We start from the raw sequence: 27803 nt of genomic DNA on the forward strand, positions 1-27803 counted from the left end.
GGAAGAGAGTCTGAAATTTTTAAAACACCTAACAATACTTACGTGTTTCAGTTGTTGCTTTTTTGTCAGTGTTTTCTTTCTATGGATCAGAACATGATTCAGTGTAAATGTTTTGTATAAAATTTGTGTCGTTTTTACTACTTTCAACATTTGTTTATGAGCTAGGTGTTGCGGTACGACATACATATACTTAATTATACAAACTAATTTTAGCTCATATGCCACTCAATTTGAAATGTATCATTTGAAATCTGCATGAAATTGCTTTCTCGGCTTAGAGGCCAAAGCCGCTACAATAAGGATGCATGCTGGCCTTCCTGTATTTTACTTACAAGCTAGTAAAACTAGACCTTTACACGCTCATTGTTATTATAAATACATATCATCTCACCGAAACAGATACAAAAGTGAGCGAAGGTAAGCGAGAAAATAGAGAGGCTATTATTGAACCTATAGAATAATGGATCATGCATATTTTTAAGCACTAGCTTACATATTATAATATTTTTACAATTTTTTTTTTTATATTTTTTGCCCTTTGTGGAATGTATCTGTACGGATATTTGTTAGATTACAAACAGTGGCGCTTATATTTGCTACTTACTGTTTAACATTACCATAATATTTTCAATAGGGAATATAGATTTAGAGGGGTTTTAAATAGGAAATTATGTAAACATAATTCAAAAGTGATTCCAGTAATTGATGAACCGAAAATTGGACGTTTATTAATTTTTGTAGTACTGAAAGATTTTATAATCATTTTATTTTTCAAACTGAATGCTTCTGAACTGTGTTTGTTCCTAGTGCCTTTAGTAAAGCACGAAGTTTAATACCCCGACACATAAGTAGGAAGGACAGGAAGACATAATATCTCCATTTTTAAAGTAGAGATGCAGAGTGACCAGATAGTAAAAGCTTCCGCGACCACTTTCATTATTGCACAAAAAAGGGTCCCTTCTACAGTAATCGCTAGAATTTGAAATGCATGAGCAGACAATGTATGGCCCCACCGACAACGTCGATGACGGTAAAATGAAGAAGAAAAAAAAGAACCTCGAATGAGACGGTTGGGTTGCGAAACGGATACCCCATGCTTATGAGGGAAGTCTGCTTGCGAAAGATGACCAAATCCGTGCAATCTTGGTGAAAGGTTGAAAATGGCAAATTTTGAGATTGGCTTTATGATAATGCAATTTTGCCGCCCGGTCGGCGCTACTTTGGCTACCGCGTTTGCCGCCTGGTGGATTGCGGATCGCGCGTTGGTTTGCCGCTGAAGTAGCTGACAAACTGCTAACCGTTCGCGGTAACAGGGTGCCCTCGTACTGGTGGAAAACAAATTCCACGGATCGGTTTGATTAAATGGATCACGATTGCTGTTTCATTGAATAAAAGGTACTCATATACACACACGCGCTGATACACATAAACAATTATAATGGTAAAAGAGATCAAAATCTCGCAAAAAAAATGCTCTGGCGTGGCAGGAGCTTGGTTTGTGCACAATGGCGGCTCTAATCGACACATCAAAGCAGAGCAATGTGAAGGGTGGTGAGTTGCCCACTAGCACCATTTTATGCACCCCAAACCAGCCAGCGCCAAGCAAACAGGTGCGCGTTTGGTCAGTGTTCCCCCGTTCCAGTTCGTTACGCTTCGGTAGAGACAGTTAGTAACGCCTACCCACGTGCTGTTACTATACCCGCAACGCAAACACACGCGTTGCAGCCCCGCGTGTTGATTTGGCATGTATTTTATGGCTTCTGTTATTAATCATCACAAAGCACTCGCACCGGATGATTGTGTTCACTAACAAAGGCAACACCTACCGCCGCGCAAACTACAATTGGCACGTTGCAGCTCCACATTCATTCGGCGATTCTGGGTGGGAGGCAGAAGTACACCCGGTCGGCTGTGCTTAGAATTGTGGGGGTGGCTATCCCTCCCCCAGCTAGGGGAGCTGGAAGCGCTTGTGCAGGTGGGTACTGAACGAAAGGGCTCACTGTGACTTCGTGCCTGGTCGATGCAGCATGTACCGTTGACGGCAAAACGCATGCGTCGTTTCACGTGTTAGGGATGCATTATGCAACAATACCTCGACAGCAATCGTCTAGGTGGATCATGAGCAGTTGATAGAGGGCTGCCGTGATCGGTTTAGGAGCTTTGCATAAACTTTAACGAAACAAATTGAAATGCTAGCTAGATCCAAAAATGGGGCGCTTTAACGGGCTGGAAATGGAGTCATCGCGATAAACCATGACGTATCGTGTGTAACGTGTGGGAATGTGTGTAGATGTGTGTGATTCATGGGTTGTTGTTCTAGCTACGGTCTTGGTGCAGTTGAACAATAATAGAGCAGCTAAGGCATTGTGTGTGTGTGAAATTGTGATCCAATTACAATTGAAGTTTTGCAGTTACATTACCCAAAAAGGTCAATAGTTTGGGGGGAACAATGTAATCCACATTTCTTTTCAAGGGATATTTTTAGTTTTATAAGAAATTGGCTCAGCTTAGTAATTATGTATATGTAGCCTACCAACCAGTCAACAAACAAATTTGTCTGTAGGTCTGTAAGTATTACGACTGATTTGACTATTGAATTTGTAAATAAATATCCGCATAATTAAGCATCTTGAAGGAGGAGAGGAAGAGGGTTGAATAAACGTTCTACAGGAAACGAAGAAGCCCCCTGCAGGGTCGTGCTAGTTTAAAAGCAGCTAAATAATACAAATGTCCCCTAAAGTGTTTAGGACGGTCTCTGGCACAAACGAAACGGGAGATATTCAGGGAAAACAAATAATGGCAAAACTGTTTTTTTTTCTTTTGTTTTAACGGAAGTCACGGCAAACCTGCTCCGGTTGTGACGGAAACGATTCGACTGGCGGCTAGTTATGATCGGTCTGTTCTCTTCGAAGCCGCCGATTGTGTTTAATCGTGCCGTTGTCACTCGTTGGTTCCGGGCGTCAGGCGGCTTTGCTTTGCTTAACTAATATGACACGGTGAGAATAAATTACTGGGACTTTCATTGACACTGGGCTGGCCTTAAATCTATTGCTCGCACGGTGCGAATAATCATATACACTAACGGAAACATTGTCAAGGGTTTGCGGACCGTCTGACCTTTCAGCTCGGGTTATAGGTACAGCTCGAGGGCTGTCTGCTCGTTGAAGCCCGTGTGAAGTAGATCGTTGAAAGGGTTCAACGAGTCCAGATGACTTAGCGGGCTCAGGCAGGGTTCTGACAGCTGCAACGAGTCAGCGTCCGACTCTAGGAACAATCCAAACTCTAGCCCATCGTTCGGTACCACCGATTGGCTGTTGGTGCAGGCAAAGTTGTGCGATTTCAGTCCACCCGGTCCGGTAGCCGTGGTCAGCGGGCTAAGGCACGGCTCGGACAGGATGAGTGAGTCGTTGTCCGACTCCAGCACCGAGCACAGGTCAACATCCATACCGAGTGGGTCGGGTCGGGACGAGTCCGATAGTAAGCTGGGCGCCGTAAGTTGAATGTTGTCATCGATCTTTTCAAGCGCCGATGAGTTTGTGATAGTTTTCCGCCCATTAGTGCCTGCTGCTGCCCGTGACCTAGTGTTGTTGGAGGTGGAGGTGGTTTTCTTGGAGCGACTATTGCTGGACGTTGTCTTTTTGGCTGACGTCCGCTTCCGCGGGCTGCTAGTAGACGAGGAAGAAGAGGTACCGGATTGTTGCGAGTGATTTTTGGAAGAAGCTGACGAAGGCTTTGCATCCACGGCCGGTCGCGCTGGCGATACGGCAGGAGACGACGACACGTAACCCGGTCCGCCCATCTGGTAGCCTCCTTCCAACAACAGCAAACCCTTCTGCATCACTTCCCGTTCGATCTCGTTGTGGTTCACCATATCCAGTTCGTTGTTGTTTTCGAGCGTACCTGGAGTACCGTGGATCATGTCACTCAATATCCGGATGTACTTCATCGCCAGCCGTAGCGTGGTGATCTTGGTAAGCTTTTCACTAGATGCCGCACTGCCACTGCACTGGGGAGAACTGACGGGGGAACTGGTACCGCTTGTACCGGCCACGGCTACCGGCACGGCACGCCTGAGGTTTTCGAACGCGCTGTTGATTTCGCGCATACGACTACGTTCCCGTGCGTTCGCTGTTTTCCGGCGGTATTTGCTGAGGGGAGCTGCTTTGGGTTTCGGTTTTTCCTTTGGCGCTGCCTTCTCCTTGGTGGTGGTGGTGGTTTTCGTCGTCGTTTTGCTAATGGTTGCCGTCTCGAGCGTGGTACGACGTGACTGTCGTTGACGGAGCGAATACTTTTCATCTTTCTTAATTTCGGACACGAGCGAACCGGTCCCGTCCCCCATCAGATGATGTCCGACGTAGCCGCTCTCGTTGTGGTTGTTGTTTGCATCGGCCATCGGCGCTTCCATCGATGGTTGCTGGTTGAAGGTGATCGCACTGATCGACTCTATATTGTTGTGGCGCATCGTGACCCATATGTTAGGTATCCTTTCCACAATCTTGAACTAAAGTCTGCAAAAGAAAAAAAAAAAAGAACGTCGGGTAAATAAACTGAAAAATATATTAAAGGATCAACAATCATTAATGTTATCGTTCACAATAGACAATACCTTAGTGACGTTCTTAGAATATTCTCTGATTGCTAAAGCCAGCCAAAAGCATTGAGTCTATAGCACTTTACGTTATCTTCTGTCTCAGAGACATAGTAAATAAAGATCAAAACAACCTTCAGGGTAGCAGCAGGAATGTCAAAACCTCCTTTTTCATTCCAGCAATCCATATGAAAAGAACCATGAAAAGGGCTCCATTGTGCGATGTATTCAAATTCTTTCTATTCCCCAATGACGCCAATGCCTATGAGCCCTTGCGTGACAAATGGGTTTCTCCCGTTCGAAACGGCAAAAATGTTCGATTCGAGCAACTTGTAAATCATCAGTAACAATTGGCCGTCTCTTAATCCGGCAGCCATTGGAAGCTGTTTTTTTGCTGCTGCCTTTTCTCTAGGCTTCAGACACTTTCCCATGATGAATTATGAAGCCACGGAACAGGGAGGGAACGGAATGGTCCCAGCTGCTGTATTCGAATGCTTTCTGCCAGCAGACGGCATAATCGGTCCTTCATGGACTGGTTGTTTCGGACTTAAACCCCTCGCCGCTGACACTTGACACTCGCCATATTGATATGATCGACCACCTGAAAAATGCTTGCGGCAGGAACGGAAGATCCCGATGGTTCGCAAACAAAGTTCACCGGGGCCACAAAGATTAATGACTATTGACATCGGGAGGTCATCTACTATACATGGCTCCGTGACGGTGGGAAGACTTGTACAGTATCAGCTTTATCGTTTTGCATTCTGAAACTCAGTGCTGGTGGTGGTTGTTTGGAGGGAAGATTGAGCAATGACTTATAATTACTCGATGAGATGAGATGTAATGTGAGCCGAATTGAGCATTATGTTTCCAAGGAGCAAGTAGCAAAGAGTCACCCATTAACCTTCGAAATTTTTGGCACGCCATTGGCACGCCGAAAGATCCATTTTAGTACTTCGCCCTCATCAGACACTGTTACCAAAGATGTCTCAGGAGCTAAATGTGATATGCTGGAGATGTGTTACTCGCTTGAGAAAAGCATTTGAGAGCACAAATCATGTATTCAACAATAGAAAGTTAGAAAGACTTTTGTTCCAGTTGCATCTCGATGCTCCTACCGTATCTAACCGCAAGAGTTTTATTTTAGAAGCACACAATCCAGCACTTCACAAATAAACAATTTTTAGCTCTCATAATCTCAGTACAGTGTGGTTTGTGTGGTTACTTTTGCTTTGTTTCTTTGAAACAAAAAAATCCATAAAGTGGCCCAACTGAGGACGGCGATGTCGGGGCACGTGATGACGCGTCAAATTAAGATCCGCTATCGTCGGCAGCCACAAGAGCAGTCGAGACCCATCCAACCGATTGTGGGTTGTTGCAGAGAGAAAAAAAACGCTCAACTAATAACTGGCCGGCCCATTTCTATGCATAAAGTAGGGACAGCAAAAGCGGGCAAAAAACTGAAGCTAAACACTAGCACTCTCTGTTGTGGTTTTGACGTGTCTGTTGGGCAGTACTTTGACGCCCTCTACATGCGGATCACATTATTCGGCAAAAGGGTGGTCGATCCAAGCTGAAGTGGCAGTTGATAGGGTAAGGAGAGGACGCTAGCATGTTACATGAAGTTGTGACGCGTGTGGTAATATATGAATGAAGTATCCGGAGAGAGGTTTCTGTTTGCATGGTGCGAAGGTGAACAATACAATGCATCTTATCCTTGGGTCGGAATCCGTAGTATGAAAGCAGGATTTGTTTTAAAGTGATTGCTTGAAGTGTTTCGCGACATTTTGCAAGCGTGAATCGCACCCACAGTGGGTTGATTTGTTTTAGTGTTGATGTTACTTGATGTTACCAATATACTGTTTGCGAGGAAGAATATTGAAGTTTATCTTTTCTTCTGTTTTACGATTATCTTCGTTCATCTTTTATATCCTAAGCATGTACGAAAAATTTCCACTTCAAAAGAAAATAAATGTGCGTATAAATTTATGTGCGTATAAATTTATGTGCTTAATCGATCTTGGTTTAGTAAAGACATATTGACAAATTTATCCTAACAGCCTATTTCACACCAACCATACACATACGCCGTTCAATTGGTGTACAGAGTCAACATCGACTTTGAAAAGACCATCAACCAATAGCTTCAAAACAAGTTGTCAACTTGCTGATCTTTGTTGTGCCTGTTGAAGGACTACTTTGAGCTGGAAGCCTAAGCAATTGATCAAACGAGTACATTGGAAGGTTTACTACAAGCGCCAGAGCACTCTGATGCTCCGATATCGCAGCACATGTGTCAGTTGCCAAACAGCAGTTTCCAACACTAATCGCATCAAGATCGCAACGTTCACGGTAAAGCTTCTCACGACTAAGCGTTTGCCATGTGACGACTTGACATGTCCGTGCCTACTTTACCATCGATCAATCGCCGAAGATGAACAATCTACGGGCTACGTGATGTTTGACCGTAGGAGCCGAAGGCACTGTTCTAATCGCGAACCGTAATAAAAATGTAACTCCACTGCACAAAAATGGGAAGGTAAGTGCGATCATTGTGGTTGCTGTTCGTACGATCTGCGGTTTGCCGAGGATGCTGAAAGGTACTGAGGTTGCAATCGATGAACGATGGCTAACGTTTGCAATGATTTCTGATGTCTTGTGGTTACACTGGTTGCACCATTAAATTCATTGCGGCGGTTGTTGCTGTTTGTGGCTAGCTAATCGTAGTACGATGCTGCTACCGTTTTGGACAGTTTACACAACTTGCTGAATACATACACACACGCATGGTACATGGTCATACGAAAATGTCGTTCCTCCCGGAATGGTCAACCAGGTTCGACACCGGAATTTCTTCACTCATACATGCCGTACCGTGTGACCTTAGCTGGAAGTAGCAGGTTTCCTGCTGGGTTGGTTGTTCCAACGGTGGCACAAACTTATCTCTTTGGGGCAATGACTCCGTACGGTGCCTTACTCGAGGCCTTCAGAGTGCTGTAAAAGGATGACCGCAACGGGACTTGAACGGATGAAGACTTGCGCTGGAGTGGTAGGCGTTTGCGTTCTTGACTCAACACAACTTGCTTTCCCGCGTGGGTTATATTGAATTGCAATCGTCGATACTCGTGGACTAATCATTTCTCTTCCCGTAGCATTGCAACAGAATCCTGTGTCGATAGCGGCTGCGGCAACAATCGGGCGAATCGCAAACTGGAATCTGGTGTCAATTTTTACTCGTCACCTACGGTGCGTTTGTTTTTACTGGATATTTTTGCAAGTGATCGATCGTTTGCACCGATCAAACGCAATCGATACTGTCATTTGACCGACTCAAACGTATCAATCAAATACACGTTAACCCTGTATCAATCGAGCGAACGTGAACGTGACTACGGTACGCAACGGTTTGTGTGTTGCTATTCTGTGCCATTCTTCAGCACGCGATCGGAATGCCTGGAATGTTTCACAGTTATGGGTAGAGCGTCTGATACACTTTTTCTGCGATATATGCATAGTGTCCTTGGAGATTAGAAAGTATGCTTTTCCTTAGTGTGATTTTGATTTTCATTATCTGAAATTGATTGATGTGTACATGGTAAAGAATACGGTGAAACTTGTAAATGCTAAGAAAGTATATTCGTGGGATCGATTTGAAATTGTGGAATGAAGTGTCTTTACACATGGTTATAATATCATCGATATCATCTAATATTGATAAGAGCAATTCGTTACAACTTTGACCTTTCTTATGAACTCCATACAAAACATATACAACCATACATGAGCATTGTGTGCATATTTCTTAGGAATATTGCACTAGACTTGCTTGGGAATCATTGTTCAATTTTTGTCTAAGACGCCTTTTCGCCTTAAATTCGGGTTTGCCTGTTGTAATATGTTCTTGAGGCTGTCACCTAGCATAAACACTGCGCGTAATATTGGCGGTTGTGGGGCCTCGTGTGGAGATGGACGATTTTGTTTTCTTTCAAAAACTCGCTGCTTAAGTTGAACGTTTATAATGAAACTGCTCGTTACTGTTCGCACTGACACCCCGAACAAGCATCATGCATGTCACACAAGCTCGCAAACTTGACATCAAAGCATTCAGCAAATGTTTGGCGTGTGCCTGTCGAGCATTGCATTTCGGGGAAGGCTATTGTCGGTGCTAACCCACTTCTCAACCAAATGTGCGATTTCCATCTCCCAATGTTGGCAACAGAGGCAATAGTTGCTGCAGTCATAATACCGCAAGACAGTTCTACAGAAATCGATAAAATGTGATGCTGTCTCTAGACGGTTCTGCCAAAGCGATGACGATCGCTCCCGACGGATGTCATCCATGTTAACCGCACCCATGCGCGTCTGTAAACGCATAGCAGCATGCATACAAAGTGCGAAGGGCTGAGTGGGATTTGACGAACCGCGCCTTATTTCGCACCCTGATTGATCGCTGCACTAGCAGCCGGTCACGGGAACGTGCCCACTCGGACTCGAGGCTGGTGCGAAGATTTTATGCTACGGCTGCAATTCCTGGGAAACGCAAACAGAGGACACACTGTGGCCGTGACGATCGAGGATGACCGAGCGGGAGTTCCCGCGTAACCCACATTTCGGCGCTGCGGTTATATTATTATCCAGTGCTTGCATCAATGTCTGGAAGAGATTTAAGCATTTGCGGCACATTTTGAGACACGTTCCTATCCAGCAGGTCAACATTCGCATCGGAGGTTGACCGCACGGCTCACATTGGCGGTGGCTGCGTACAAGGAACATAAGCGCATGAGGTTGAGCAAAGCTTGTAGTCTGCCGGGCCAAGTCACGACCTCCCGCGTAGAAAAATACGTGAAAAGTCGTTGAGTGAATATCAATGAGCAAATAAAATAAATGAGTGGAGTTATTTTTATGCACTTTCTGTCCAATTTAATTAAAAGTAAATATATGTGTTGCGACATGGTACAAACTGATTCATTAGTTATAATTATCTAAGAAGAGTGTGTTTTTTACGTTACTAGAAATTAATGAATTATGTACAACAAATACTCCAATTGAGTATGCTTTTGCTTAACAATTCAAACTATGAAAGTTCAATATCAGTTAAATTCAACTGTTCAAAGTAATTTAGTATTTCGCTTGTAGGATAAATTTCTGTAGCTATGCTTGTCATCGAAATAAAAATGATTTGCTTCAATTAAATTCTATTGAAATATTTGATAATGATATGGAGGTAAAAGAAAGAAAAAATAAATATCATGTTTGGATGATCATTCAAGTAATGAGCCATTAACAACTGTTATGTTTCTCTAAAAACAATTCTAATTGAGATATAAATTCAATATATCCTCATGAAGGTGTGCCTCCATTTTTTCACTTCTAACTACAAGCTTATTAACAAAATGACACATGATTTATTGACATCATTTGGACAAGCAGAAGGGCAATGCGCTTAAAGCCCGCGGGATAAGCGAGAAATCGGCGCAAGATTTTGAATTTACGCATTGGACATGCAGGCGCGGATACTGGAACGACGGCGTTTGCAACGCAGAATGCAAGCCATGATTTAACGGCCATCGGGCATGGTGCAGCAATTGACCACGGTTAAAAGGATTGGTGATCATACCTCCAACATGAGCACGTGCGTTTCGTGTAATTGCAATTTTTGTTGTGTTTCTGATGTACCGGTGGGAGCCGCTTGGGGAGCAGCTCAACTTTCGTCAGATTTTCCCTGTGGTACAGGGTCCGAGAATGCACCTATGCGCTGAGAGATAAGTTTAGCGGGCTGTCGGTTTCGGAGAGCGCATACCGCCTTTGGAAAGAGCTGTCGAAGTGAAGCATTTTCAGCCGACCAAAAGGCACGACGCATTACGCGTCAGTTGATGAACGCTCTGCTCGGAATGCACCCGTGGCCCTTAAACCCTAGCTGTGCGATTTATGGAACCCTCTCACGTACGCCGCGCTGCCATCGACGACAATCGACGACATTTTCAGATCGTGTCAAGCTGATTGGAACGCGATGTATGGTAAAGATCATCTTTACTGCACGCGGTACGCCTTTGAGTGTCGTCGCATCATTCGGAAACGGAACACGCCGAAGAAGAATGTTCGATGGAAGATTATGAACGTGTGTCCGATTATGTTGGTGTACCACTTTGTTTTAGAAATTATTATTTGCAGGTGCTTACAAGATTTTACTAAAACCAAGAGTTGCCTATCGTAAAGCTATTTGTTAGCTATTTGTAAGCGTTTACAACTATGCAGGGTGTTACCAAGCCACACCTTACTTAGTGGCGCGTCTTGCTTATCGACCTAATGAAATCACCAAATTACACGCTCTTAATCAACTTCATGGTGTGTTTGAATTTTATGTGACGCAGCACAATTTTCCGAGATAAAGTGATTAAAGATCACCAAACAGCAGATCAACAGATTAAACACCCATTTGATACGGGCAAGCCGTCTCGAGCGCAACGACAAAGAGCTCGAGCGAAACACTTTCCCGGCCACTCCATTAGGGTGGTTAATGAAGAAATAAAATTTCAGCGTCAACAGTCACGAAAGGAACTTCCTTGCGGTCTAATCTGTGACAAGGGTTACTTTCCCACAGTGACAGCTAAAATCTACAAACCCTCTTAGCAAGGTTACAGCGATCGCAATCCTATTCAGTGCCGGACAGCGACAACTACCGCTGAGATAATTTGGATTACGAGCTGGATTGGAAGATAAAGCTAGGGAAAACGAAGGCAACGATCGGGTGTACATAGCCAGTCGGTGTGCTTTGTGCGTCTGGACGTCTGATGCTTTGTGTGTGATATCATCTACCGACACTGGCACCTGTGTCTAATGCGGTTTGATTGAGATATCAGGGCGATGAGCCCAGGGGAACAGATTTTCAACCACAGACCAATCATGAAGGATGGACAGAGCTGATATAATGTTTGGGTCATCGTGATGCACTGGATGGATAGACGGCAATGAATACTGCGGCTGCTATTGAGATATTTTTGCGCTAAGACGTTAGTGACAGTTGCTCTTACCGATGGCTGATTTTATCAACGAGCCTGTCAGCCATAGGACATAACTGCAAGTAAACAAGGAATGAGAATTGTAATGTACATTTTGTTTTTATGTTTATTAAGTTTTATCTTCAGAAGGAGCTAGGTTCAGAGGGTTTTAGTTTATTTTAAAAGGGTTATCCAATTATCCAAAGTACATAAACGCATAAGCAATCGCTACAGCTTTTTCAAAAATGTTACACACGTAAAATACAAATTGCCTTACTATCAACGCGGACCATCGTAACAAGCAAAATTAAAGATGGGTCTACTCACGACTTACAGCAAACAAACCCGTGCCCTACATCACAATTGGCGAGAGCACCCAAGCTTTCCGTTTGAAATTGACAGAAAAAGTTTCTAATTTATTACTACATATCAGCAGTTAAATTAATTAAACATTTGCAGCCAGAGCGTTGAATGCTAATGTGGTGATTCTAGCCACTCGGTGTTATTAATATTGATGAATCTCCTATTTGGAAGAAATTTTCTTCCCAACTTGTGTGGGTTATGTAGGTTGGAGATGGGATGGATTAAGACCACCAACAAATCAATATGATTTTAATTAACCACAAAGGTCGTTGATTAAAGTGGGAACCTTTCGGTGTCCAATTTGCGAATCACCCCACACTTTCACGGCCCCAGGAGCTGCTTTGAACTGTTTCTTGTACACCTTTAAGTTCCACTCTTGTTCGAGCGATGGTCTACTCATCCCGGGCCGAACCATTAACATCGCCTCTAAAATTGTGTATTTGGACAGTTTCCCCACCATTACTGGCACCTCAAACTGATTGTTGTTTTATCCACCGCACAGACAAGTGCTAAAAAGGATGCCCTCCGGAGAATAAAAACTCTGCAAAGTGAACGGACTTTCTGAAGTGACCGGCCGGTTTTCTTCCTTTACAAAACCACAGTAGCAACTTTGTCCCAGTATCTTGGTACGAATGTATGGTGTGGTATGTGTGTGTGTGTTTGCTGATGTTGGGTCGCTGAAAAGTTGTCGTCGCAGTTGTCATCCTAAATCAAAGCTGCAAATGCGTTTGCGCGAAAACTGTACCTCGCTTCTGGTGCGGCGTTTATCGTGCAAGCAAAGGAGTTGGTTTGTCCAGACGAACAAAAAAGGAGGAGAGAAAGAGTTAAAGTTTCGGTTTACGACTTTTTTTTGCCTTGGTTCCCTTATTAGAGTGCAAGGACCATGCGACAGGTGAATTTTTCGGAAGGAAAGTAACAGCACAACGCACAAGTGGTCCGAACCGATCCATCGATCTTGGTCGCTCGGAGGCCATCTACAGCTCGGCAGCGAGCGGCAATTAAAGGCGAACAACATTTCGTTGATCGTTGTTGCCACTTGCTCGTCGGCTTTAGCTCTACTCACCCAGCCTCTATGTTTGCGGTATGCAGCGTGTTCGCTAGTGTAGCGCGATGGAGCTACTTTTTCTTTGACGTTCATGCCAGGCGGTGGTTGATAAAAAGGCTTTTTTGCTTTTTTTGTTGTTGTACGACAGACGCATGACAGAGCAGTGTAAAACATGTGCTCGTTCATCAGCTTATCGTGGACCACTTGTAAGCATCATCCTCTCCCCCAGGATAGGAAGGTGTCGGCGCTAGGATCAACTCTTTTTGGGACAGTTTTTCTAGCTACAACTAGCCGCGTGTCTACTCGCACTGTGTGCACTGCAGGGAGCAAAAACTGTATCAAATTTCAATGATCTTTTGCGACAGCAACCGTTAGCAATCATAGTAAACATGACAAACGTGATCAGTGACTGTCGAATTACTTTCACATAAATAGGAAATTAAAGCAGACATCAGGGCTGGTGGAACAATTTACACTACCTGGAAAACTGCTGCCGGTCTTATTAACCATGGTCCTAGATTAGCTTTGGGAGCATTGGTCACCTTAACAAGAGCACGATAAAGCAGCAGGAGACGAATATTTGGAACAAAATATATAGGACGCCCGGGGCAACAGTTTCTGTTGATGTCTTGCTTCATTACTGCTTACATCGGGCCAAGCGTTTGATGGTGGTTTTCTATTATCGAGGCCATCCCTCGGCTATGCTCAGTTATGCCTGCGAGCATGCCTGGTCTTGAGTTATAGTTATCTTGGAATCATTTATATCTTAATTATTTGGTATGATTCTTTTTGGCCGTTGCTGCACCATAAAACTTGATTTGCTTTCCATCATTGTTTAATTTTCCTAGGCACATTAAACAAACGGTCGATGAGTACAACCAAGGCCCTTCGAAATGGTTGGAAAAGGGATTGTTTCTTTACGAACCTGCTAAATGGATAATTATACGTCATTTAGCTGCAAGTGGATAGTCGATATCGATGAACCGGTTCCATAGTTTGTGGCATTATACCCAACCATGATACCATTACTATTCTACATGCATTACAACTATGCATTCATTTCTCACCAGTTTCCGTGATCTTTCTTCGTACCCTTAGGGTAATGAGCATGGACCATCTTTAGAGTCCTAAAGCTTCCAGCTGTTTTCAAATTCCTATCGGTAGGTGATTTGGTTACATCGTAGTACGATGATTACTACCCTGCGGGTATCGTAATACTGGGGTATTCATTCATTAAAAAATCATCAATGAAATTAAATCATTTTCGTTCACTATTGGACTAGATCACTATAGCAGGTGATAGTGTCTGCACAACTGATTTAATGCCGACCGATTTAACGACTCGAGGCGAAAGTCAAAAGTGTGTGGTACGCAAATTGGTTTTGGCCTCGAGGAAAACTTTGTTATGGATGTGATAATTCGTTTAGAGCATAGCCTATCCTATTGCTACATACTTATGCCAATCAAATGTTTGTGGTGAATTGGAGAATGTCACCTTTACTGTATTAATTTATTCGTACTGTATTGTATTTATTTTGAAATTTACTCTGTATTAAAATTTATTTTCAGTAAAATAAGAAATGAATCTATATCGATTCGGTGTGACATATTTTATGCAGCCAAAAAGTGACAAAAACTTTTATCTCTAAAGTAATAATTGTGCAGTCTGCGATGTGCTTTCCACTATAGAATGTGGTCACTATTAGGTTAAATACCGCCATACGTAAAGTCTCCCTTTTATGTAAAATATTTCATCTCACAACATCGCCTTGCTTTATAATTGTTCCAATACCTATATTGCTTGTTTTCATTATATCTATACCTTCTGATGATAACAAGTCCAATAAAATACTTTTTTTTCTGACATTTCACTGATTGGGTTCAATTTGTGTCGTTAAAAGTGTGTAATCTTATTCGAAAAGCTCACAAAAGCTAGCAAATTAGGATGAACTCGAATGAAGATCTGGCAGTAAGTTGGTTCTTATAGGCCATAACCGCTTTATACTATCTTATTTTGCACAAATATTAGTGTACGTTAAAAAATGGAATGCTTTCTCCAAACCAAATGTGGAAAGTGTTAATTGACGCACTCAATTTCATTCGACGCCCACCGCACCCAGAAAATCTCAGTGGTCGCACCACCGCTCGGACAACAATTATTGCTATCACACAAAAAAGGCATTTGCTTTATTTTTTATTTTTTACTCTGGTAGTCCAAAAGTCGCCGGAATGGTATGATCTACTTATACCTTAAGCATCGGCATCGGCAAAACGCGTTTTAATGGTCCTATACTGATTGTAATGAAGTATCATTACAAGATGTCGCGTTTCGTACATGGTTGTGGAAGTGTGGATTCGTTGGAGCTTCCGTAGGCCGTTTAATGTTTGTGTCTCGATTCCCATCGATGAAACGGGGCACTTAAATCAATTCCCCATTAGCATGTCGTTGCAAAAACAGCGGAGTTGAAGAACAGCACAGCGATGATAAAAATAAATAGAAACAAATGCAACGCGTTGAAAGCGTACACGTACAAAATCGAAGTGAGTTTTCTTGCTTCCCTTGCCTCCGGAATGTTGTGTACCATGGTTGGCCCAATGGTCCAACGCGGCTGACATCATCGATCCCATGTGTAAATGCCGCAGAACAGAAGTCAACTTCAAGGGTAATATTCACACCTGGCCGTAAAAAATAACGTTTTTTTCTGGAAGTGGACATTTTTTTTCACTGTTGGATGAGAAACGAAAAAAACTCTACTTTTGGTGAAACTGTAGCGTTTCATGCAGTAGGAAAACGGTAAACATACCATTTTTGTTTTAATATTTGCTAACAATACACAAGGGACATAGATTGATGAACGAAGAAATGTTACTAACAGGTAAAAACGAAAATCAGTACGAAACGTAATGTGACACAGTTTGGTAATCATGAGCGAGAAATTTAAACAACAAATATTGCGGTCAGAAAATACTGATTAATGCAGTAAACGTGTCTCGGCTTAATATTGAATCCTGATGAGGTCTCGTTAAAAAATCCACATATTTTCATTATGCCTAAATATTGCTAACGTTTCGGTGAATTACATTATTGTTGAATGTTCGATGTGTAGTTTAGGTACATCATACATGCAATATCGAAGAGCATTTTATTATGATCAAACATTTATCAAAAAATCAAATGTGTTTTTTTGGGAAACTGTTTTATATTAAAGCTTTTGTTTGTACCATGTGTGCTATTTTCCCTACCATTACTTTTGTTTCACTATGCGTAGATCGTTAAGACAAACTCGATCTTAATTGCATTCCACACAGATGCAGATACAAATATTTGGCTGTCTCATTGTTTGATGATTTGCAAAGCCATCGTGCAGTCTAAAAGGTTTGCCCATGTGTGTATCGCTCAAATATGACATTTATCTTTCGTTTAGCAAGCAGACGGGTGAGCACGAGCCTCCCCCCAGGGGACAGCCACAATCGAACTCATTTAAATTCAATGTCGATGTGGTTCGATCCAATCGAGGCTGGTTCGCCCTGGAGCATCTAAAATATTAGTGGCTCGTGGCACACGGTAAAGGGAACGCTTTTCCAAACATCGGCACCGAAATAGCCTACGTGCTGTTGATAGAGCCATCATAGTGGTCGCCATTTTTTCGACAGTGGAGCATGCCTACGGGGTCCTTGAGGTTTGATCCAAATTCGGTAATTAAGCTAAGTGAAATCGTTTAGTCAAAACAAACCGAAAAAGGGTTCGGAAATGGACTAAAGCACCACTTTTGCTTTGCAATGCAAATTTCACGTCACTTACCTGACAACCGAAATGGTCCCCATTGGTGTGAAGAAAACAAAGGAAAAACAAGAGAAGCAAACTATCATTTGAATTGACACATTTCTTCACTACGACTCGGCTCTATTTATCTCTTTCACTGTCTTTTATTTGTATCTCTCAAAAGATTAGGAAATTGAAAATTATGTGTTCAAATAGCGATTTGTCTCGAAATCGAAGCTTTTATTTAAATGAAACAACAAATGGCCCGAGCGATACCAGAAGGATTTACACCAATAAACGGATTTGGACGGCAGATGTTTGTTTAAGAGGCTAGCCTTAAATCTTGCCATGAGAGCATTCGTTCGGTAGCATAGGAAATGGAATTTAAATAATCGCACTTCTCGACGGAGCCCCAATATTGGGGATAGCAACTTCGCACCTCATGTGTGAGAGTAACGCTGATTATGTGACGGGGAGTAATTTATGTGAGAAAGATCCTTAAATCTTCAAATTATTTCAAAACCGATTCAATCTCGGAGGTATTGGTTGATATTTTGATATACACAGAAAGAGCTTTATGAATCGAAACATACAAAATGAAAGGTGTGTCAAAGGCGCGCTAAGGCACGAAGCGATAACTTTTTTTACTGATATCTGAAGAACTGCAGGCTTACTGCCTTTAGAAGAACATGTGCGAAAGTATTACGTTATTTAAGAATACGTTGTTAAGAAATAGATACAAGCTTCCAATTATCTATTTAAACTGCTTTGATCACCTTGAATATCTCAATCGTAAATAAGAACTCAAATAAACAACAGCTTAATCTGCCTGCCGACATCATTTGGTACATCATTACACCTTTACCGAATTTTTTTTTATGTGGTTTGTTTCATGACTTCCTAAGGGAACGAACTTTGTCAGATTTTTCCAAGCAGTAGATTAGAGAAATTACGGACAATTTCAAACTCCTGACATTTAGCATGATTATATTGAATTTCTTTATATCCAGTTTCTGGCTATGATAATTTTTAATTTCACAAGGTTTCCATGATGTTCCAAAATGAATTAAAAATGTATCTGATCCCTAGTAGGTCCTGATGTTTCGATAAATAACTATTTTCTGTCGGTCCGTTTACCACCGGAGGCATTCTTAGCATTAATTTCGTATATAATTTGTATTGCAGTCGATGCCACCTAATTTTGGCTCTTAGGCATCAATTTTTGACAGTGCGCATCAAGTTTTGACTCTAACGCACCTGTTTTTGTCTGTAAGTCATCAATTTTTGACTCTTGTAGGAATCATGATAGTTTTTAAAGGCATTTAAGCAAATTTTTGACAATTTTAATTTTACATCACATAAAGATTACAAAAATCGTGTAATTTGATTGTTTTTTTTTGAGAAAAATGATGACGTTTTATTAATTCTAAAGCCTTTGATTACACTACTCTAAAATATTGACACACAGTCAAAAATGGATGCGATAGAGACAAAAATTGATGCGCATTTTCAAAAAATGATGCCTTTGAGAAAAAAAAATTGTGACAGGGTGTCAAACATTGGTACCTACGAGACAAAAAAAGGTGAATGAGAGTCAAAATTTAGCGACAACGAGTGTATCGTACATTTAAAGGACACCAAATTTGAAGAGGAAACTGACGCTCAGAATTTTGTGTTCGGACCTTAAAAGATGTGAAAATTATAGAAATTTATAATATTTCGAGTATAATTGTTGAAAAGCCTTATTTTGTTCTACAATAAAAAATGTTTACCTTAGTTAAGTGAGTTATGCTAAAGGTATAACCAATAAAATTTAAATTAGTAAGAAAATATTTCAAGTCAAACAGTCCATGATCTCCGCTATGACATCAATAGCTTTCACCATTCAAACGACATTGCCACTTTCTTTAACCTTTGCCCCAAAGCCTTCCTGCCATTAGCGCATCAGCTTCTAATTAGATATAACTCGAGTTCGGCACCCGCCATCATTAGTCCGCTAAATGATGCCACGGCAGAAAATGGACCGTTTTATGAAAGCCCATAAAAGGAAGGCGATCGTTGCTCATCAGTCTCCAAAATGTTCCCCAAGCAACGGGCTAACAGGAAAAAAAACTACTGCAGCCTACTCGTGTTTCGCGAAACACAGCTTCGGTAGCAGCAAAACTAATACGCGTGTGCGCTCTTTCATTAATCAAAACGATAGTAGACATTTCGGTTTTTACGGGGCGAAACGAGAGAAAGGTTTGAGGACACCTGAAACGGCTAATCAAACGCGCAGAAGCTGTGAACTAATTTTATGGCTATGAACAATCTTTGGTGGCATACCCTGCGGTTAGCAATCCACGGTAACAGTTCGACACCCATTTGTCACAAATTTTCCACCCGATCACGGGTTCGGAACGGTTTGATTGGGGGTGATAATAATTTAATTGTCTGCGGCGACCGCATCGGCTACGAGTGGCGAGCATCCGTGGTCCGATTTCCTTCGATCGCATCGAGCTTATTTCGATAATTGGTCCCAAAGAACGAGTGCCATGTTCACGAATCGATTGCTGGGCTGTCCGAGTCTGAGCTGGTAAAATTATTTAATTAGACGAATTAAAGCCTCAGTCTGGGAGGATTCATGCGATATTTCGCGGATTGTCGGAGGCAGTTCAAACGATACACTTTTCGAAGGAAGAGCCAATCGTTAGGCCCAGCGAGCAAACGAAACGGTGAGTGTCGTTCGCAGGGACAGTGGCTGCCGTGGAGTGTCGTGGTTTTGATTGGGATTTTATTGCCTCTAATTGGAACACTCATTTTGGAAGCTTAATTTATTGCCTGAGCGGGGTAACGTCTGCCAAACCAAAATTTAAGATCGTCCCAAGTCGGAGGCCAAACAAACACTTCGGAGACGGGGCGAGTTTTACATCATTGACGGAGGTTGTTGTTGTTTTTTTGGTACGGAGAACTTTCTTGTGATGGAAACCATGCGTGCGTGCCAGGCGGCGGCCACAAACTACGCGTTTCTGCTGGATGCGATGGAACAGTGAACAGCGCGGGTGGATGTGCAATTTAGATTGTCTGTCTACTTTTATCAGATAAAATTTAAAGCCCACAGCGGGAAAGGGATCGAATTCGGGATCGTAAAAACATAAACAACATCGTGATGCCGGGTGTAAAATGCGAAATTACGTTTTGCGTTGAGGAGAAATCCTCGCGCCTGTACTTTGCAGCCACTGCAGACGTATGCGAGCCCGTTCGCGGAGGTTTGGGAAGGTATAAGCCTGCTGATAAGTGCTGTTTCGAAAGAACCAAAAGAGAGGGCATCGGTATCGAATTCGGTATGGGGAGATTTGGGAATATCGCTAGGAAAGGGGCACTCACTCGGGCAGAAAGGCTGCAGCCAACAGTTGCATTATTTTATCCGGTTTTGTATGCAGTTTTTGGTGCAAGCGAGAGCAATCCAAGCACTTGCTTACCAGGGGGAAGATAAATAAAAATGGCTTTCCGTTTCGTGCCGTTGACAGACAGTTGTTTTTAGCGACGTGCGACGTAACTGTACCACAACGGATCCAATAAAGCAAATGAGGTTCCGAAAAGGAAGAAATATTTATGGATTGTTTTAAGTGGTTTTATTGCACGTGCTCATTGGAGACGATTAATACGATCATCGTGCACAGTGCTGCGCCGAAGGACGGCAAGTTAGTTCGTTTATAATTTTATTAATTCTATCTTTAAATTCAACTTTTGTTTTTGCAGTACCTCGAATAGAAAATAAAGCCAATCGGAAGCAATCGATCAATGCCCCTAAATCCGGGATACAAATTGAAAGCTCCAAATGTGTTCATGCTTATTATCAATCTAAGGTACGAAAATTTCGCCTCATGCTCTAATCATTAATTCCCGCGATGCTCGATCGTCTGGGTTGCCTCCGGTTTTGTTCGTTCTGTGTATGGCAACAGCAACATTCCAATCAGGTTTCAAATACCGGACCTCTTTGGCACTGCTTGTGACTTGGGTTTTGCATGGTGCTATAGCGGGAGTGAGGGAAACACCTTACCATCGTACGAACGGCGACTGACTAGGCTGCTTACGCACTTTTTTTCTAAACGAAAGGGCTTCAAGCATGCGTAACGGAATCTCGTGATTGTCGCCACGATGGAGAGAAGCGGATTGAGGGTTACACATTTTTTAACGACCAGTGAGCCATCCACCTCCCGTTCCCGGGATAGTGAACAAGTGAAGAAAAGGAGAGAAATAAACAACACCCCAAGAAAAAAAGAATTTATTTATAGCGTTTATCTTCTCCCTTGCAGACCCACGGCCACGGTAGGCCGAAGGAGTTGCGTTATATTCCTTCCTCATTTCCGAGGCCAATGATTAATATTCACATGAAGATTAATGATCACGTCGCATGGCAAAACGGTCCAAAATCAGCGCCCGGCCGTCACCCAAACAATAACCCGCGCCCACAATTCTCCCGTACCTAAGGCCTACCACACCGCAAAGGCAACATCCCGGACAGGATAAGCTTGAAGGTCTTTTGTTACGGTACGCTGTGCACTTTTGATGTGGCTCGTGTTGCTCAAGTGACGGAGCCGAAGCCATTTCACCTGTTGCGCCATGGAATGGTTACTGCGGCGGCGTCGCTATCTTTACTACTACATCGCGCACGCACCGGCTATCTGCGTACTGGCGCCAAACACCGTCGAGTACGATCATGCAGTGTGTGGAATATGTGTGGGAGTTTTTTTTTGCCCGGGCGACGGTTTCGAGTGCCATCCTCTTGTGCTCATTGGGGCAGCACATATCAATTGAGCTGTTGCAGTGTTTTCCATTCGAGTGGACCCTAACGAATACGAATACGGTAATAAAGGAAAAAAAAGAAGGGACAGACCCACCGATTACCTTGAAATATTGACCAAGAAACGATTGTCACCCTTGTGTCCTGGTTCGTGCGGGGCAAACAAGTGACACTGCACGTTTTGCAGACTGTGACTCCTTGTCAGAGTTTTGGGGCCTTTCCTTATGCATCTTGCATACCACCAGCAAGTCGGAGGTAGCTGCAATTTTCCAGAGTAGATGTGTAAAAATAAACCAGTTGACACGCAGCGATTGAAAAGCAGTCGGTCGGGCGTGCGCTGATGAATGGAAAAGAAGGGCGACAGGATTTTGGGAACCTGCTGGGATGAAAGAGCACGTGCAACCTACACACAGACGCACCGGTACTGAAGGGTGCCATTAAGCCCTACATGCTCTGAGTGGCGACAAAAATGATGAATTGGGCTTTTAAATTCAATCTTGTTTTAATCTGGGAACGAATTTCTTACGGTGATAACCTCCGCAGCATTTTAGCATAAATCTTTTCTCGATGTTTAAAAAATGGATTTTTCCGTAACGTACTTATAATTATAGCGAGCGAAAGCAATGTTACAGCAGTCTCATAGCAGTCGTCATTTAGTGTCTATTGGGAATGTACTGGAGATAAAGATTTCTTAAAACCGGTCACGCTACCCACTCTCCGTAGCGCCGGCACTTCAATTCAGCGGATCGGATCAATCGTCCCACACGCTCGATCGAACCGGTGGTCGGTTGTGGCGCGCACTGATCGCCAAAAATTGTACGCTTATCAGCCCAATACTTCATGTTTTGCAGACGGTGCACACATAAATTTCCTTTCAATCGGAATGGCAGAGAAATGTTGCTTTATTATTGCCTTATTTTGTTGTCGCTGGCATTGGTTCAAACACTGCGACCAAAATACAAAGTTATAATTCAGTCTACATGTGGCAGTTTTGGCCTACGCTCGACCATGTCTTCTAAAGCTGTCATACTGGTTTTTTTTTATTATTTATACTGCTTCGCAAAAAGGAAACGCAAAAAACGAAACTTGGGTTGTGAGATGACACATGGTGGCGAATCGATCAGTTGATCAGACGAGCTTCGGCTTTTTGTGTTCGTTTATCCTATGCAATGCTTCTTCGGCTTACCGATCCGAGAGTATATTTTTTTCGGTCTTAAATTTTCAATACTATCCTGTTCAGTGAAGAAAGATGAATGAATGAGCCCATTCCAGAAAATGGTCACATCGTCCCTCTCCTAGTGGCAACCGGCGGTGGACGCTTATTTCGTCTGACCAGCCTTAAAATCGCGCGGAACTGGTCATCAAATTAGTTGGTCAATCGTTGACGCGCCAGTAGCCTCAGGGTAGGTGCGCCGACTGCTCCAAATGGATTCGCAGAGCCCGGGCTACGCCGAAATGTTGCTCCAAATGCTTGAGCATGAATGATGTAGTTCAAACTGACAACCTCATTACTGTCGCAGCGAAGGTGTAAATTAGCCCTACTTAAGGATCTCGTGCGGTGCGCGGCCTGTAGGCCCTATCGCGTTAAATTCGTAAACCGTCCGGGTCACAAGCAGTCGGGTAGATGGTATTAGTATGTGTGCGTGTGTGTCTCTGATCATGCAAGCTGCGGGACAGGGTCGGTAATTTTCTGCCATTTCGAACCTCAACTCAACTTAATTACGACAAAAACTACCCCGTCTACCTCTTGGAGGCCACTTGAGCCCCGTCTGACCTGTGCCCGAGTTCAGTGGGCAGCTGAAGGGAAGGAACAGCTAGAGACCGAGGGTGAGGGAGAGGAAAAAAAAACTGAAAAGAAGGCTGGTCACAAGTGTGAAAATCCACACTTGCCTGCGACGCGCCCGATTAACGCTGCCAACACGAACAGGTTCGTGGTGGTTTGTGCGTTCAAATCTCTCGATTGCTATGGAGTTACACACAGAAAGAAACATTGATCCGGATTCAGAATCGATCGAACTATCGACAATCACACCATCACTGTTTGGTCTGGTTTTCCACCGTCACCCTTTTCCTCGCTATTGCTCGTTTGATAATCAGCGTCCTAAAGGTGGAAACGCACATTGCTTGAGATCTCGCAGATCGTTAGCTGACAGCAGGCGTAACGGCGACAACGACAATCACATGCCCTAGAAGTCAATTAAACTCACTTCTAATTTTGTTTCACTTTGGTGAGCCCCCCGCTGATGCGAGAAGCATTTAGCAGAGTTGGTTACGAAAAGGGAAGCCATGGGGTGTGAATACATGTGGCTAAAAGTGTAATTCATCAAACCGCTGAGCAGATAAGCGCAGAAATAGGAAAAAGTGTTTAAAGATGTGTTTGTAAACATTATTTTCGACTTTTTATTGAAGTTCATGAAAAAAATAATTTATAGTAGGAAAATTTCTAAAAGATAGTTAATGAAATGAACTAATTATCTGGGCGTATGTGCTTTCTCAAAACTATAATGCAACAAAACAATGTTCTCTTTTAGCGTTATGAAGTATCACTAGTCATCGCTACAACAAACCACACAGGAGTGGCTTCGTTGGCATACGGAGGAAAAAATGCATTCAATTAATGGAGCAACAATGTAGCTAATTAACACGCAACAAAAGCTGATCGGTCATCCGTGATGTGCATCATCGGGTTTTGACCCGTCTCAAAACCCTCCGGGCCTGATGACGACTTTAGTGTAGGCATCCCAGAACTGCTATGATAAGAAGCTCAACTGCTCGGTCGAAGCTCAGCCTACGGGCACAGCCATGGATTGCCCTGAGCTTGTTCGGTGCGGGAAATAACTTCATCATCTTTGAGCTCTAAACCATTTTTACTGCCACATTCTTGAGCGCTACAAACCATACCGAGTACGGAAACGACAATGTATAGGGTTGGACGTAATAAACTGTTCGTCTTAGCATGCTACGAACACTTCGTTCGTTCTTTGTGATACAGCGGTAGCATCAGCCCAATCCGCGCAAAATACAATACGCAAATTCCAAGAGGAGGAACGTTGCATTGGCTAGCGGTTTTGGCCCGAGCGGGGTTGTACGAAATCCCGAAAATTAAGTGAAATCAATAAACTCATATATTTTATTTTGCCACGGTACCCGTCGGCACGCTATCGCTGAATAAAAAAAAAGCTGCAGCGCGATACGATGACACGGTAATATTGCTCGTCTCGCCGACCCGCTTCAGGAATGCATGCGAAATGCATGGAGCTGATGCTGGGTCGGGTTTTATCAAAGTTTAATTAACATTTCACGGTGGCTATGTGGTGGTATGGGCAAGAGATCGAGACGGTAGTACAGGACGGTAGAGCGCTTTGTATCGGGCGGTTAAATGTATGTACTTCGTTCCGTGCCTGCGGGCGGTACCAGAGACGGTACCGCCGAAGGACATTGGTGATGATGGTTTTGGTAAAGTGAGTTCAATTTTAAAGTTTTCCATTCGCTGTGTGAGTGTGTGTGAGTGCGTGTTGGTTGAATGTTTCCAAAAGCATATGAAAAATTTAATTCAATTACACTCCTGTTGAAACATGCTGCCTCCGGCATTAAGACCAGGGAGTGTTTTTCATCGACACATATACAAGCTAAGATTGTATAATGTTCAAATATTTCTTTTTATTTTGGTTTTAATGTCATTTAAATTGGTTTCAATGCTAATATTTTGTGTAATCTGTGCTTAAAAACTTATTTATTGTCTTTTGAATATCATTTCCATCAACGAACTTTCATCGCCTCAATCAGCGGAGACATCAAAACAAATGAATTGATTTTATGGCGTATTGATGTACATTCAATCTGACTTTTAATGGGTCCATTTAATGTTACATTTAAGCAAATGCTGCACTGGGACTGCATGGTACGGCAGTTAATCGAACCCCAGATCGAGTGTTGTACCGAATTTATTGCTCGTTTTTCACGATCGCACTGATGCGTGATGTTAAAGCTAATGTAAACCGACACGGCACGAGCTAACGGACTCCACCGCATAACATTCGACAACCGTTCCGCTACTGGGAATGGCTTGTAACATTATTTGTCAACGGTGGCAATTTGCCTGCTACCGGTTGCCGAGATACAACCTAACGATAGTGAGGATGTACAACTGATCGCACCCAGATCACGTTCTATTAATTGCTTATTCACCACATCATTTGTTCGCACCTCGCTGTGCAGGCTTGCCGGCGTGCAATCCATGAGCTAGTGTGCACACGCCCGATTCGTTTAGAAACGTCGCGTAGCGACAAGTTTCGATTTTTATTTTGCCTCGTGCCTAATGTCACCTAGAAGCTTTCCTAGCTACGTCCCACGTTCGGAGCACGAAGCGCATTAGCTGTCAATGGCGTCAACTCACATTACGACATAGAAGCGTTGGTGGCATGATGGTAACGCAAAAAAAAAACCCATAGGACAGCGCAAACAAAATACACACCCACGATTGGTTTTGAACTGACATTTGCGTCGCCTCATGATTGTTTATTATAAGTTGTTTATTTTATTTGTATGAAAGAAGGAAGAGTTTGTAAAGTTTGTCAGCTAAGATTAGAGCAGGAGGGTGGGCTTGGATTTAAAAAAAATAGGAAACTAACCTGTCATAAAAATAATGATAAATCAGATGAACCACCGATTGGTTGGTGAAATCTGCTCAGGATACGTTTTCGTTTTACAGTGGGTTTTTTACGGGCTATGGTAATACTTCTTTTAACTGAATCACTTTCACTTTCAGGCTTGTTACTTGAACAGCACCAAAATTGGCTTTGTATTTGGTTTGATCACGCACTTCTGTGTCACTTGCACTTGATCTCGATGTGGTAAAGATGGTTAAAATGCCAGAATCATAACACTCTATTATCGTAAAACACTTCCGCTAAATAATTGCATAATCTAATATGATCGCATGAATACCGGACGGCTAATAAGATGCGTACTGATGGAGTAACTTCAACGGCCGCCTAAACAACGAAACCGTCCTATCGTTCAAACTAGCGATCTCCGACCTCGGCAATGCCCACACATCCATATCTTCGGAGAGAAAGACGCGAGTTCATTGGGCCCTTGGTTGTTGGCAGGCGCCTGTCACACGCGGGTCTCCAGAAATTTAATCAGTCGTCGGACTGGCTTGAGAGTTTTGTCAATGTGCGTACGTCTGCGAGCGTAGGACGACAGGTCGCACTTTTTGGATGATTTTTCTTCCTTCTCTTGCTCTGCTCTTCAGTCGACGCTCACATGCGTCTCGTATCCGACGGCACAGCGGCAACAAAAACAAAACCCACTCGAAGTTTTTGTTGGTTTATTTTTTCTTCTTTTCTCTTTTTTTCACCTAAAGCCTCTATTTTACGGTTCACAGCTCACTCTATTCACCGGGTCACACTCACGCACGGAAGTTTTGCACCCCACGCACTGAAGGCAACAAAAACATTCAAAACAACTCCAGACACACGGCCCGCGACCAAACGCGCTCATCAAGAAGCGCAAACAGCGATCAACATCCTTTCGTGTGAGTGAAGATAGAAACAAGAAAACACCGTCAACCGAAAGCTCCAAATGCATGCGTGTACATGCGTATCCAGCACACGCCGCCTACGCCACAATGCGTTCGGTGCAGGGCTGCAAGGGCTGCCGTGCGAGGGCGCACCGTCCTTCTCGGGTGTATTTGATTGCCCTGCGCGGGCGCACACAGCGACGTGGGATGAATCCGTGCATCGAACGGAACGTACTGGCGAGGGCGCACTAACGCGTACGCGGATTGAGAGCCGACGGAACGCACGTGCTTGCGGCACGACGGATAAAAACGAACTGATCACAAGAGTCAATTCGAGCGGTTGGCTCGAGCCCGGCTGCTTCGGCATGGAAAGTGCTCGATGTGTATCACAGAATGTGGTATGGTGGTTGCACGCCTACCACTTTACACTATGTGTATATATATAATTTGCTCTTAATTTGCTAGTTGAGATTTCATCAAGGTGAGTAATTTTAAGTTAACATAAATAAGTGTTAAACAAAATCGGATACAAAATATTATTATATTCGAATGAATCTATACTGCCAGCGAGGAAGATGTAGCTAAGCATGAGATGCTTGATCGTTGCGATTGGTGTGCAACATCACTCAAAGAGATGAAATGTCGTTACGGTGGATGCTGCGTATCAACTTCTTTTGATGATGTACGTCAAGAAATTTCACTTTCATTCAAATACTATATCATGTGACTTGATCAG

At 43.1% G+C, this 27803-nt stretch overlaps 1 protein-coding gene across 2 annotated transcripts; it reads right to left on the reverse strand.

Annotated features, from left to right (window-relative positions):
- Positions 1–534: 534 nt before the first annotated feature.
- On the reverse strand, positions 535–27369 carry LOC121589257 (helix-loop-helix protein delilah). Of its 2 annotated transcripts, XM_041908019.1 has the most exons (3): positions 26175–27369; positions 11620–11663; positions 535–4508 (listed from the first exon to the last, which is right to left on the reverse strand). In XM_041908019.1, the coding sequence occupies exon 3, from the start codon at positions 4460–4462 to the stop codon at positions 3131–3133; it is 1332 nt and encodes a 443-aa protein (XP_041763953.1). In that variant the 5' UTR covers positions 4463–4508; positions 11620–11663; positions 26175–27369; the 3' UTR covers positions 535–3130. The 2 variants fall into 2 exon arrangements, with proteins under 2 accessions (XP_041763953.1, XP_041763954.1); XM_041908020.1 differs by lacking the exon at positions 11620–11663.
- Between the last annotated feature and the right edge of the window lie 434 nt (positions 27370–27803).

This window comes from Anopheles merus, chromosome 2R, assembly GCF_017562075.2.
Source record: "Anopheles merus strain MAF chromosome 2R, AmerM5.1, whole genome shotgun sequence".
Taxonomy (NCBI): Eukaryota; Metazoa; Arthropoda; class Insecta; order Diptera; family Culicidae; genus Anopheles; species Anopheles merus.